Source organism: Triturus cristatus, chromosome 4_1 (genome assembly GCF_964204655.1).
Source record: "Triturus cristatus chromosome 4_1, aTriCri1.1, whole genome shotgun sequence".
NCBI classification, from domain to species: domain Eukaryota; kingdom Metazoa; phylum Chordata; class Amphibia; order Caudata; family Salamandridae; genus Triturus; species Triturus cristatus.
Genome location: NC_140585.1, coordinates 146,309,355 through 146,321,361, shown reverse-complemented (window position 1 = coordinate 146,321,361; position 12,007 = coordinate 146,309,355). Strand labels below are relative to the sequence as shown.

The window sequence follows — 12,007 nt, the reverse complement described above, 5'->3', positions numbered from 1 at the left end:
TGTTGTGTCACTGTTGTGGCTTGTGCTTTAGTTTATTGTCTCACTGTTGTGGCTTGCACTGCATTTAAATTTTAACATAATATGATGCACTCCTATTCTTTCCCTGCACTGGCACATAAACCGCTGCCCCCAAGTGCCAACACAGGCACCCCTGTGCCATGGTGCAAGGGTGCCTGTTTTGCAGACAGATTTGTTTTTACACAGGAAGGGGCACCCACGCTCCACTCACGGAACGCCTCGCTGGGGTAGAGTAACGCAGCACATCATGCACGGCCTTGCCTCCATATCTATGAGGCCATTAAAGGCCACACTGGGTGGCTTTGCGTGGCCTCATAGATTTTGTACAGTGCACCTTCAACTTATGCATTTCAAGGTGCTGTCATGTGTGATAATAAAGAAAGGGGAGGCATAGTGTTGCAGTATTATTAGCATAGGTAGGGCACACGTACTCAACATTTTTACGCTTGCTTACAGCCTTAACAGCTAATCATGGACGAAGAGCCAGGTCCCTCCAAAAGGGCTAAGAGCAAGACTTACTACTTCCATCAAGAGTGGGAGAACGGATTTTTATTTACACAAATTAAAGACAACTGTGTATGTTTAATCTGTGGAGCTAAAGTTGCAGTGGGAAAAAGGGCAATGTTGAGAGGCATTTTGCAACCAAGCACATGCATTTTGAGAGGACGTTCCCTAAAGGAAGCAGCCTGAGGTCACAGAAAGTAAACAAACTGAAATCTGCATTGCAGACTCAGCAATCTTTTTTTACAAAGCCCACGAAGAAAGCAACTGCGGCAACTGAAGCATCCTTTGCAGTTACTCATCACTTGAGGAAGCACAAAGCAACATTTTCAGATGCAGCCGTTGTGAAGGAAGCAATGCTTCTAATGGCCCAGTCCTTATTCAAAGACTTTAAAAATAGCCCTGAAATTATGCCTGCCATTTCAGATGTGCAGTTAGGGTCAAACACTAAGGCAAGAAGGGTATTGGCATTATCGACCAACATGATAGAGCAGTTAGAGCGCGATTTGAAGACATGCAAATATTTTTCTCTTCAATGTGATGAATCTGTTGATGCAAGCAATATTGCACAGTTGGCAATGTTCGTTAGAATGGTTTTTCAAGATTTTACTGATAAAGAGGAATTTTTAACTTTGTTGCCTTTGAAAACCAGAACCGGAGGATCTGACATTCACAATGAGGTGAAAAATTATTTTGTGAAACAAAATGTCCCATTGAAAAAGTTAGTGGCGATAACCACTGATGGTGCACCCGCAATGATAGGGCGTCATTCCGGCTTCATTGCCAATTGTAAAGTAGATCTAGATTTCCCTCCGTTATTGAACTACCATTGCATTATACATCAACAGGCAATATGCGCCAAGGTTATGGGGTTTTATCATGTGATGACTCCTGTTGTTAAAATTATTAATTCATTTCGTGCAAATGCCAAGCAGCACCGAACCTTCAAATTATTCCTTGAAGAACTATCAGCCGAGTATGGTGACCTTTTACTGCACACTCAGATCCGATGGCTTAGCAGGGGAAAATACTGCGAAGATTCCTTTCAATATTGCCAGAGGTCAAAGCTTTTATGGAGTCTAGAAATGAAGATACCACAGTGTTATCAAACACTCAATTGTTGCTCGATTTAGCTTTTTGACAGATGGACAGAAAAATTAAATGTATTGAACTACGAGTTGCAAGACAAAAACAAGACAATAACCAACATGGTAAGTTCTGTGAAAAGTTTCAAATCAAACTTTAACCTTTTCATACGGCATGAGCAGAAAAGAAAGATGCAGCACTTTCCCTCTGTGCTCCAAATCCTTTCTGAAAACAAAGCTGAGGCTGAGGTCCTGGACATAGAAAATACAGCAGCCTCCGCATGAGGCTTAATCAAGAGTTCAGTGACAGATTTAGTGATTTTGAGCAACTGGAGCCCTGTGTGATGTTCACTTCAAACCCCTTCATGGAAGTGGATGTTAGTGACATTTCAGAGAAAATGAGTGCGCTTCTGAACCTTGCCTCAGCCACCATGGAAATGGAGATTGTCACAATTCAAAATGTCATTAAATTGAAATCAAGGCAATCTGACATTAATTTCTGGAGTCTTGTGGATGCTGAAAAGTTTAAGAACATCCACACAGCTGCATTGAAACTTTTTCCCTATCTGGCTCTACCTATCTTTGTGAATCAGCATTTTCATGTATGAACTTCATAAAATCTAAGTTTCGCACACATCTAACTGACGAACATTTAAATGACTCCATAAGAGTTGCCCTCTCAAGCTACACCCCAGATTACACGGGATTAGTGGACACCATGCAGTGTCAAGTCTCTCACTGAAATAATTTGATTGCATTCGCAATCAATACTTGTTCAATGACAGTTCCTGGTGAAATCCCAAACCTAGGTATGTGTTTCATTACGAACACTAAGATAAAGTTGCTGCAGAGAAGAATCTTCAGCCCCCAGTTTTTTTTATTAATTGAACAAAAACAAAGGAACTTGTACTGCAGGCCTGTTTTACAAACACAAGAAACAGTAGCTGGAGAGAAGAATCTTCAGCTCCTTTCCAACTTTTTATTTAATGCACAAGAGCAAAGCAGTGTTTGCTGGAGGCCTGGTTTATTGAGATCAAGGAAAAAAGATAGCTATAGAGAAGAATCGTCAGCATCTTTCAAAATTCCTTTTGTTAGTAACAGTTGTTAGAGTTGAAAGCAATGTGTAGTTCAGGCCTTGGCTTCAGACACCAAGAAAAAAGTAGTTGGAGAGAAGAATCTTCAGCACCTTTCTAAATGTTTAACATTTATTAGCTGCACAAGATAAGAAAAAAACAGTGTTTACTGGAGGCCTGGTGTATAGATATCAAGATAAAAAAAGAGCTAAAGAGAAGAATCTTCAGCATCTTTCAAAGTTCTTTATAGTTGAATAAGAACAAAGCAATTTGTACAGCCGTCCTGGTTTGCTGACACTCCTACAAAGTACGGGGAGCAATAAGAGTGGAGGACAAAATCCTTACTTTCCAATCCAAAAAGAGCTGGAGTTCAGCTTATCCGGCAATTGAAAAACACAGCGATCTTCTCAAAGCTACAGTAGAAGAATCCATCTGCAATTGTGATTCAGCAAAGCTTAGCACAGGCTGACTGCCACACACTGTGCCTACTTCACTACTATAATGACTTCTTCGCACCTGCCCCCGCCAGGCTGCCAGATTACACAGCATTAGAGGACATCATACAGTTGCACATCGAAGGTAAGATTGCTGTTCCCGTTTGTTTGTTAATTGAGCTGCATTGCAATGATTATTTCAGTGACAGCTATTGATAGGTCCTGATTTTTAAGCTATTAATTGAAAGGTCGTAAAGCGGTTTGCCAACAGCACACATGCAAAGACTTTTTTTTCAGTGTTATTGTGTTCAAACCACAGTATGGGCTCTGAAGAAATAGGCTTAACGTCAATGAGAGGTCTCTTGGAAAAATGCGTGAGTTGCTTGGGATTTAGTAGCTCACGGCGATTTTCACTGACCAGAAGTAGCTCTCACTACACAAAAGGTTGGAGACCCCTGGTGTAATTGCTGATATCGATATGTCTTCCTCATCTTCTTCGTTGAATTTTGCTCGCAAAAAAAAAAGTTAGTCATAGGCCTTTAAATGTCCCTCATAGTTGCACTGATATGATGAAAAGGTCACACATAGCAAACTGAAACCTTGGCAGCTATGGATGGGGCGGCTAGCTCTTGGTTGGCTACGCAACTGAGTCAAATTTGTGGCTTATTTATCTGATGCAAATAGAAGCATTGACTAAGCCATAAGATGTACCTGTAGGTGGAGTGACCCTATTGTATTGATTACAGGGATGCTATGACATAGCGGCAAAATACTAAGCGGCCACTACATAGCGGCAAACCACACAGCGTCCACTAGGCTTAATTACAGCACAAAGTTTAAACCGAGTGGGTGCTGGTGCGCTGCACGTGACTTAATTGCTCACTGGCGCTTGGGACAGTCTGCCACGAGTTGACGCTGTCTGTCTATTGTAGAGATGACCCTAAAGGCATGGATTAATGCAATTGGCATTAAAATCACTGTTGCCAGCTGCCCAAGCCATCTTTTTAGTTTTGAGGGCTTGAAATATGCTGAATTTTCACGTTTGCACGAGTACCCGGTTAGTAGTTGTGGTGTTATTATGATTGGCAGCACGGCAGGAGCACGGTGTGGTGCAAAAGGAAGTGGCCGCCTGACAGGAATCCTGGCTTATAGTGGCACAATTGTCAGGTGTTCCTTAGAAGTGCCTTGCGGTATGTAGCGCGCGCGTATGTCGATTCTAGTTTTGCGCAATACTGGGCGTCACTATGTATGTGTCGCCGCGAACAGCCCTAGGTCAGAAATTGTGTTTTACTCTGCCTTCAGTTGGCATTGCGGTACGTCTGCCTTGGTGGTTACCAGACAGGGTGCCCTGGGTGGGGCAAATCAGTATATCAGTTTGGGGTTAATTATTGGTGCCCTAAACCAATTTGTACTGCCAGGGTGCCATTAAGCGGGAAGTCTCTCACAATTTGGCTGTACATGAATGAATAATGTCTTCATTCACTATTCTGATAATGGACATCGATCCATCCTTCTCAGCAAGGTAGACCTAAGCAGGTAGTTATGTCCTTTGACTTTGAGGAGCGATTCTTTCAATGCTTTTCTCCATAGAACTATTCTCGCCAACTTTGTTTCAGTAGTTTGGATGGTGCCTTTGTCTCAAATCTATCAATATTTAATTGATTATCGGGTGACTCGCTGTCCACTGGTCCTTGTTCAAGACAGTCTCATGGCGCCCGAGTTAACCGTGGACCATGTAGGTCTCAATTGTTTCAATATCAGTTTTGTCTGGGCAATCGACCCAATCGGTGTCGCGAGTGACCACCCATTTGGTCATTGTTTCCCTGCCCTATTCTAGCGCTCATGCATGTCAGTGGGGACAAGGTGGGGCGCTTCAGTGAGGGCTACCTTCTCTTTAGCTTTATTGGGTTTGAAGTAGGCAGGAACTGTACTTCTCCTCTCATGGGGCTTTTTTACCGTAGCGAGCTCTTCTTGGATGTGGCACGGCTGTGTCCGGCTGTCCGTTTGTTGGCATTATATCTATGTGGGGTTCTAACGTAGTATTAAGGATGGAATTCGCACGTTCTTTCACCTTTAAAAGAGTCGCCTGTTTGCCCCCCCGGGTGTATGTCTGGATTGCGATATCATGGGGGTTACTGGTTTGTGGCCGATTTTCGGGGAAGTGGCCCCTTTGGTCAGTTGATGCAGAGGTTTCCTGGCGGTTCTTATTTGGCACTAATGCTTTAGACCTCTATTACGACCACAGCTCTTTAGACCACTACCTACATGCCACGTTATTTAGTATAACATCGGTTGCATTGCAATGCAGTGCTTGCAGCACAAGCCATGGTTGAGCTTTCTTTTCTCGGAAGGGAGACATTTAATGCTTGTTCAAACACATAAAGGTGACAGTCCCACCATTTCAGAATGGAAGCATTCTCAATATGCTACGCAGCGAAGCCAGAATTGTGGCTTCAGTTATCTGATACAACTAATAAGCATTGTTAAGCGACTGGCGTGTTGTAGTTGTAGGTGTAGCGTGGTCTTGTATTATATATCGTAAGGCAATGTCAGTAGCCGCAAAACACCAGCCGGCAGCACACTAAGCTTAGCACCTACCCAAAGTATAGGCCTTTATGAGGAACACCTGCTGGCACCATTTAGTAACAGGCACAGATATACACTGGGGGGCATTCCTCTGCAACCAAGGGCATGTTTCAGGTTGCTTCAGTTAAGACATATTCAGCCACTCTTTAGCCAGGGCAGCAGGCGGGTGGTGTAGTTGTCATCTAACAAGCGTACGGTGGTGCAAAATAGTCTGGTAAATGCTTCGTTTGAGCCAAATGGTGACATGGTATTATTGACCATTCGTCATTCTAATACTTAGGAAAGGGCAGGTATTTGCTCTGAATGTTCCCGTATGGTTCCCACAGACTTGTCTGCTCCCTGGTTTATCCGTCTATGGGTTAGAACCTGAGACTTGAAGGGGCATCTTCTGCCCCGGTGTCCCAAACACGTTGAAAGTCAACGCTGGGGTAGATGTACCATGAAGAGCCTGATTACTACTTGGGTTTTCCCTAAGATTTGGGGTCAAACTAGATGGGAGCATTAAGTCTACAGTCCTTATGGAGCATCCAGCTTTCCTTCAATCCAAGCATGGGCAGTTAGCGATAGTTAAGTTTCAGCGTGTGGGTAACAGACACCAGCTCTTCACCAACATCGTGCCCCAGGGGCATGCGTGCTGCACAAACACAGAGCTTCAACCACAAGGGTGCCAAGTAGCATAAACCAGTAAATAGGTTTAGGAGGTGTGTCTCTGGCCTTACAGCTGTGTGAAGCCAACTCCATTTAAAGGTACGCCCAGGTGAAAATTGGGTGCTTCTTAAGGTTCTCATGACCAATGCGGATTGTGGTATCTCCCAGCGGGTCCACTGGCAGCCAGCATGTAACAGGGAACCTGGGACTCCGACACTTTTACCACGCTTGGTGGGGTTGCGGGCAGCCAACATAGTGTGCTGCTGTCCCAATAATTGGTGTAACATGGTGTCAGGCACAATGGGCTACTATGTCAATAGAACACTTGGCACGTCCAGTGTTCAATTAAACCTAAACTTTAACGAAGCGGATAATGTTCCCCGCTGGGGATGCTCCGGTTTGGCAGTGGGTACCCCCTCCCCCCCCTCTATTTGGGAATATTCTAGGATGGGGTAAAGTAGGACTTAGTCAATCCTCAATGTTAGGCACCATATTACAGACAGTGCGGACTGCCTAAATCAGACAGATTCTCTAGCTTGTATGCCTGAGGGGTTCCTCCTCAGAGGGAACTGAGCATGCAAAATTCCCACAAGGAATAAGGGATACATGGCAAGGGCTGGTGCCCCCCACCTTGCACATTGTGACACACTTCTAGCTATGAACACTCCTGTCATGATTTAGCATGCATAGGGACTGTTCTAAGGTTAAGTATAATCCTTCTCGCCATAATAGCCAAAGTAGGCAGGCGGGTTGGGGGAGGAGTCACCTAGCAAGTGGGCTGCTGTCCCATAGATGGGGCACGCAGGTGTTCAGGCACACACGGTGCTAGAAGGGCGGCAGGTGGTGAGATCAGTAAATAGATGGGGCAAGGTGTGCCATAGTGTCTGAGTTATTTCCGCCCACAGTTGGCACGGGGTGGAGTCATGTGAGGCAGTAGAACTTTCACACAGAAGGGTGAATAGTTAATTGCACAAGTCACAGGCCAAAGCTGCTTCAGGCTAACGTCAAGGGCTATCGTGAGATAGATGGGGTTCATCTATCACCGGTAGGGATGTATCCCTTTCTTCTAGATTTGCCGGAGGCTCTAGAGAGGAGAGGTTGCAGGTAAGACATTAGCTGTTTTGGTGGGGGGCTCTGGCGGCGACGGTGGCCACCTCCACAGCTGTGGCGGAGTTACAGGGCGATCTGGAAGCAAATGGGTACAGAAGGGTACCTCTGCGCAGCACCACAGGGGGTGCCAAAGCCCAGGAGCCTCATGGGAGGTTCCTGGAAAACCGTGCCAGTGCCCCGTTAGTCATTCGGGCGGTTGTGGGCCTGAACAACCGGGGGCTTGTCTTGCTATGCTCCGCCCTGAAAGGGGCGTGAGTAATAAGGGTCCATGTGTCACGTGATCCGGGAACAGGATCACCAGACGGGGCAGCACAGATGGGGTTCACCCCAGTGCTGCTTGGCTTTCAGGTGGGCAGGCGGCCCAGATGGTTGCTGCCCTTGGATCGCCCGTAAGACAACCCACCAGATTACATAACAGTGTATGTAATAAACCAGCAGCAGTTTTAACTAAACAAAAAAAATGTGTGGTGTATTTATTTATTAGCATGCATGCTTCGTGTGGTGGAGTGGGGAGTGTTGCCAATGATGGTGATATGCGGCTGCCCGTGGCCCCTACAGGGGGCCACTAAGAGGGCAGCCCTCTAGTGCCATCGGGGCACCCCGCACCCCCTTTATGGGCAGGGACTCAGGGAGGAGTCCCCACCCAGCCTTGTTGCGGCACGCAAGGCGAGCGTAACTTCCAGTGCGCGAGGACAGGGGAGGTGTATATATGCAAAAACAACAGTTGATGGACAGAATGCAGAACAATGTCATACATTCACCCCAGTCCTAGGATGCTTGGTTCCAGTCCAGGGAGGACCTGGCTTGGCAGTTCGGGCTGGACTGTTCCCATGAGGCACAGGGTCAAGACTGATTTGCTTATGGCTGGGTTCAAACTGGAATGGCATGTTGAGCAAACAAACGATTGATTTAGGCCCAGATCTCTGTACTGGGGTGAATGTATGACATTGTTCTGCATTCTGTCCATCAACTGTTGTTTTTGCATTTGTCACCCCGGGTGGGACGGGTATGCTCAGACGTGAGTCCCGTGCTCTCCATGCCACTGGAATCAAGCTAACATGGCTGAAGAGAGGTGAAACCTCGAAACCGGTCCTAGGATGCTTGGTTCCAGCCCAGGGAGGACCTGGCTTGGCTGTTCGGGCTGGACTGTTCCCATGAGGAACAGGGTCAAGACTGATTTGCATATGGCTGGGTTCAAACTGGAATGGCATGGTGAGCAAAAAAACTATGGATTTAGGCCCAGATCTCTGTACTGGGGTAAATGTATGACATTGTTCTGCATTCTGTCCATCAACTGTTGTTTTTGCATTTGTCACCCCGAGTGGGACGGGTATGCTCAGACGTGAGTCTCGTGCTCTCCATGCCACTAGAATCAAGCTATCCTGGCTGAAGAGGGGTGAAACCCCGAAACCGGTCCTAGGATGCTTGGTTCCAGTCCAGGGAGGACCTGGCTTGGCAGTTCGGGCTGGACTGTTCCCATGATGTAGAGAGGAACAATGGTTCTAGTTGGCCTAAAAAGGTCCAGGGAGAATTGACCCTGTAAAGGGCAATGAGGTCAGTAGAGGTATAAGAACTTAATTCTCAGAGGAGAGCAATAGTTAATACAAGGAGGGACATGTAGGTCAATGTATGAAAAGCATTTATTACACATTGATAGAATTCAGGTGCTCACACAGTAAGTGACAATGAGCGTGACGTGAGAAGTGAGGGTGAACTTAAAAAAAAGACATCGCATTGACAACAGTTGTAGAACCACCTTTAAAGATGTTTTACACAGTTTAAGGAGTTCATGTTGTGAGGGGTCGACGACGTTTCGAACTCAATTATTCAAGTTCATCTTCAGGACAAAATGTGAGCAACTAGAATTAGGAGGGTTGACACGGTAAAAATGTCCGTGTCTGTAGGCGTCTGCAGAGGGCTTTGCTGTAAACCGGGGACGGGATAGCCTGCGCTTTAATGTGCGTTAGTGCTGCCCGGGGTGGTGTTGAATTAGCTTGGTAACGTGGGGCGTAATCAAGGAGTCACTTTGCCGCTGAGTGGCAAAGTGCATGCGCCGGGGAATTAATTATTTTTGCCGGTCACATTTCAATAAATGAAAGCCTGGGAGTCAAAGGGAACGTGTCCTGCTCAGGTGAAGATTCGCGCTGAGAGACCTGGCTTGGCAGTTCGGGCTGGACTGTTCCCATGAGGCACAGGGTCAAGACTGATTTGCATATGGCTGGGTTCAAACTGGAATGGCATGGTGAGCAAAAAAACGATGGATTTAGGCCCAGATCTCTGTACTGGGGTGAATGTATGACATTGTTCTGCATTCTGTCCATCAACTGTTGTTTTTGCATTTGTCACCCCGAGGTGTATATGGAGGTGTATATATGCCACCCCCACCATCTGGACGTTCTCTTTTGCGCGCTGGACATGCCCTCGCCCACGCTACCGCTTACCCGACGTGGTTTGTGGCAGGCAGGAGGCAGAGAATGTTGTAATTTTGTCCTCTTTTGTTGCAGGCAGAGTTACAGGACGATCTGGAAGCAAATGGATACAGAAGGGTACACGGCACCATAGGGGGTGCCAGAACCAAAGGAGTCTCATGGGAGGTTCCTGGAAAACCGGTGCCGGCGCCCCGTTAGTCCTTCGGGCGGTTGTGGGCCTGAACAACCGGGGGCTTGCCTTGCTACGCTCCGCCCTGAAAGGAGCATGAGTAATAAGGGACCATGTGTCACGTGATCCGGGAAGAGGATCACCAGAAGTGCAGCACAGATGGGGCTCGCCCCAGTGCTGCTTGGCTCATCAGGCGGGCGGGCGGGCGGCCCATATGGTTGGCTGCCCTTGGATCGCCCGTAAGATAACACACCAGATCACACAACGGTGTATGTAATAAATCTGCAGCAGTTTTACCCCAAAAAAAAAATGTGTGGTGTCTTTATTTATTAGCATGCATGCTACGTGTGGTGGGGTGGGGAGTGTTGCCAAAGACCGCATGCATTGCCTCTGTGAGAGAGAGAATCTTGCTAGAAATCTTTCTACTACACATAAGAAAAGATGATTCACATTACCAAAGCTTGTTTTAATGCAGGGGTCTCCAACCTATTGTGTAGTGAGAGCTACTTCTGGTCAGTGACAATCGCCGTGATCTACTAAATCCCATCGGTCGAACCAACACACCTTGCTGCCACCCTCCAGACATGGACCAAGGTGACCCCCGAAGACACGGCAAGCATGATGAACACCATCCACTCCGGATCGCCGACCGACCCGTGCCCCCACCATGTCTTCAACAAGGCCGCCGCTACCATCGCACCCTACCTCCGAAACATCATCAACACCTCCTGCGACACAGCCACCTTCCCGGAGAGCTGGAAGCACGCCGAGCTCAGCGCACTGCTGAAGAAACCAACAGCGGACCCGACCGACCTCAAGAACTTCCGCCCCATCTCGCTCCTTCCCTTCCCCGCCAAGGTCATCGAGAAGATCGTCAACAAGCAACTAGCCGCCTTCCTCGAGACGAACGGATCCCTCGACCCATCGCAGTCCGGATTCAGAGCGAACCACAGCACCGAGACCGCCCTCATCGCAGCCACCGTTGACATCCGAGCCCTGCTCGACAACGGCGAAACAGCGGCACTCATCCTCCTAGACCTCTCCGCAGCATTTGACACCGTCTGCCACCGCACCCTAGTCCAACGCCTTAACGACACTGGCATCCAAGGAAATGCCCTGGAATGGATCATCTCCTACCTCTCCGGCAGAACACAGAGAGTACGCCTCCCTCCGTTCCGCTCTGAAGCCACCGAAGTCATCTGCGGCGTCCCGCAAGGATCATCGCTCAGCCCCACCCTCTTCAACGTCTACATGAAACCCCTCGCTGCCATCGCACGCCAACACAACCTCAACATCATTTCCTACGCCGACGACACCCAACTGATTCTCTCCCTCACCAGAGACCCCGACACCGCCAGAGCCAGCCTACACGAAGGAATGAAAGACGTCGCTGATTGGATGAACATCAGCCGCCTGAAGCTGAACACGGACAAGACAGAAGTCCTCATCCTGGGACCATCGCCCTCCGCATGGGACGACTCCTGGTGGCCCCCGGCACTAGGCACCGCACCCAAACCAACGGACCACGCACGCAACTTGGGCATCATCCTGGACTCCTCCCTATCGATGACCAGACAAGTCAACGCCGTCTCCTCAGCTTGCTTCCACAACCTTCGCATGCTCCGCAAGATCTTCCGATGGATCCCGATCGAGACCAGGAAGACGGTCACCCAGGCCCTCGTCACCAGCAGACTAGACTACGGAAACACCCTCTACGCCGGTACAACAGCCAAGCTTCAGAAACGACTTCAACGTATCCAGAACGCCTCTGCCCGACTCATCCTGGACGTCCCCCGACGCTGCCACATCTCGAGCCACCTAAGAGACCTGCACTGGCTCCCTGTCAACAAGAGGATCACGTTCAGACTCCTCACCCAAGCACACAAATCCCTCCACGACCTGGGCCCAAGATACCTCAACGACCGACTGACCTTCTACACGCCCACCCGCCAGC

At 48.0% G+C, this 12,007-nt stretch overlaps 1 protein-coding gene across 1 annotated transcript; it reads left to right on the top strand.

Moving 5' to 3' along the window:
* Positions 1-668: 668 nt before the first annotated feature.
* On the top strand, positions 669-1,652 carry LOC146851593 (zinc finger BED domain-containing protein 5-like). Its single transcript, XM_085650843.1, has one exon. The coding sequence runs from the start codon at positions 669-671 to the stop codon at positions 1,650-1,652; it is 984 nt and encodes a 327-aa protein (XP_085506969.1).
* Positions 1,653-12,007: the final 10,355 nt, after the last annotated feature.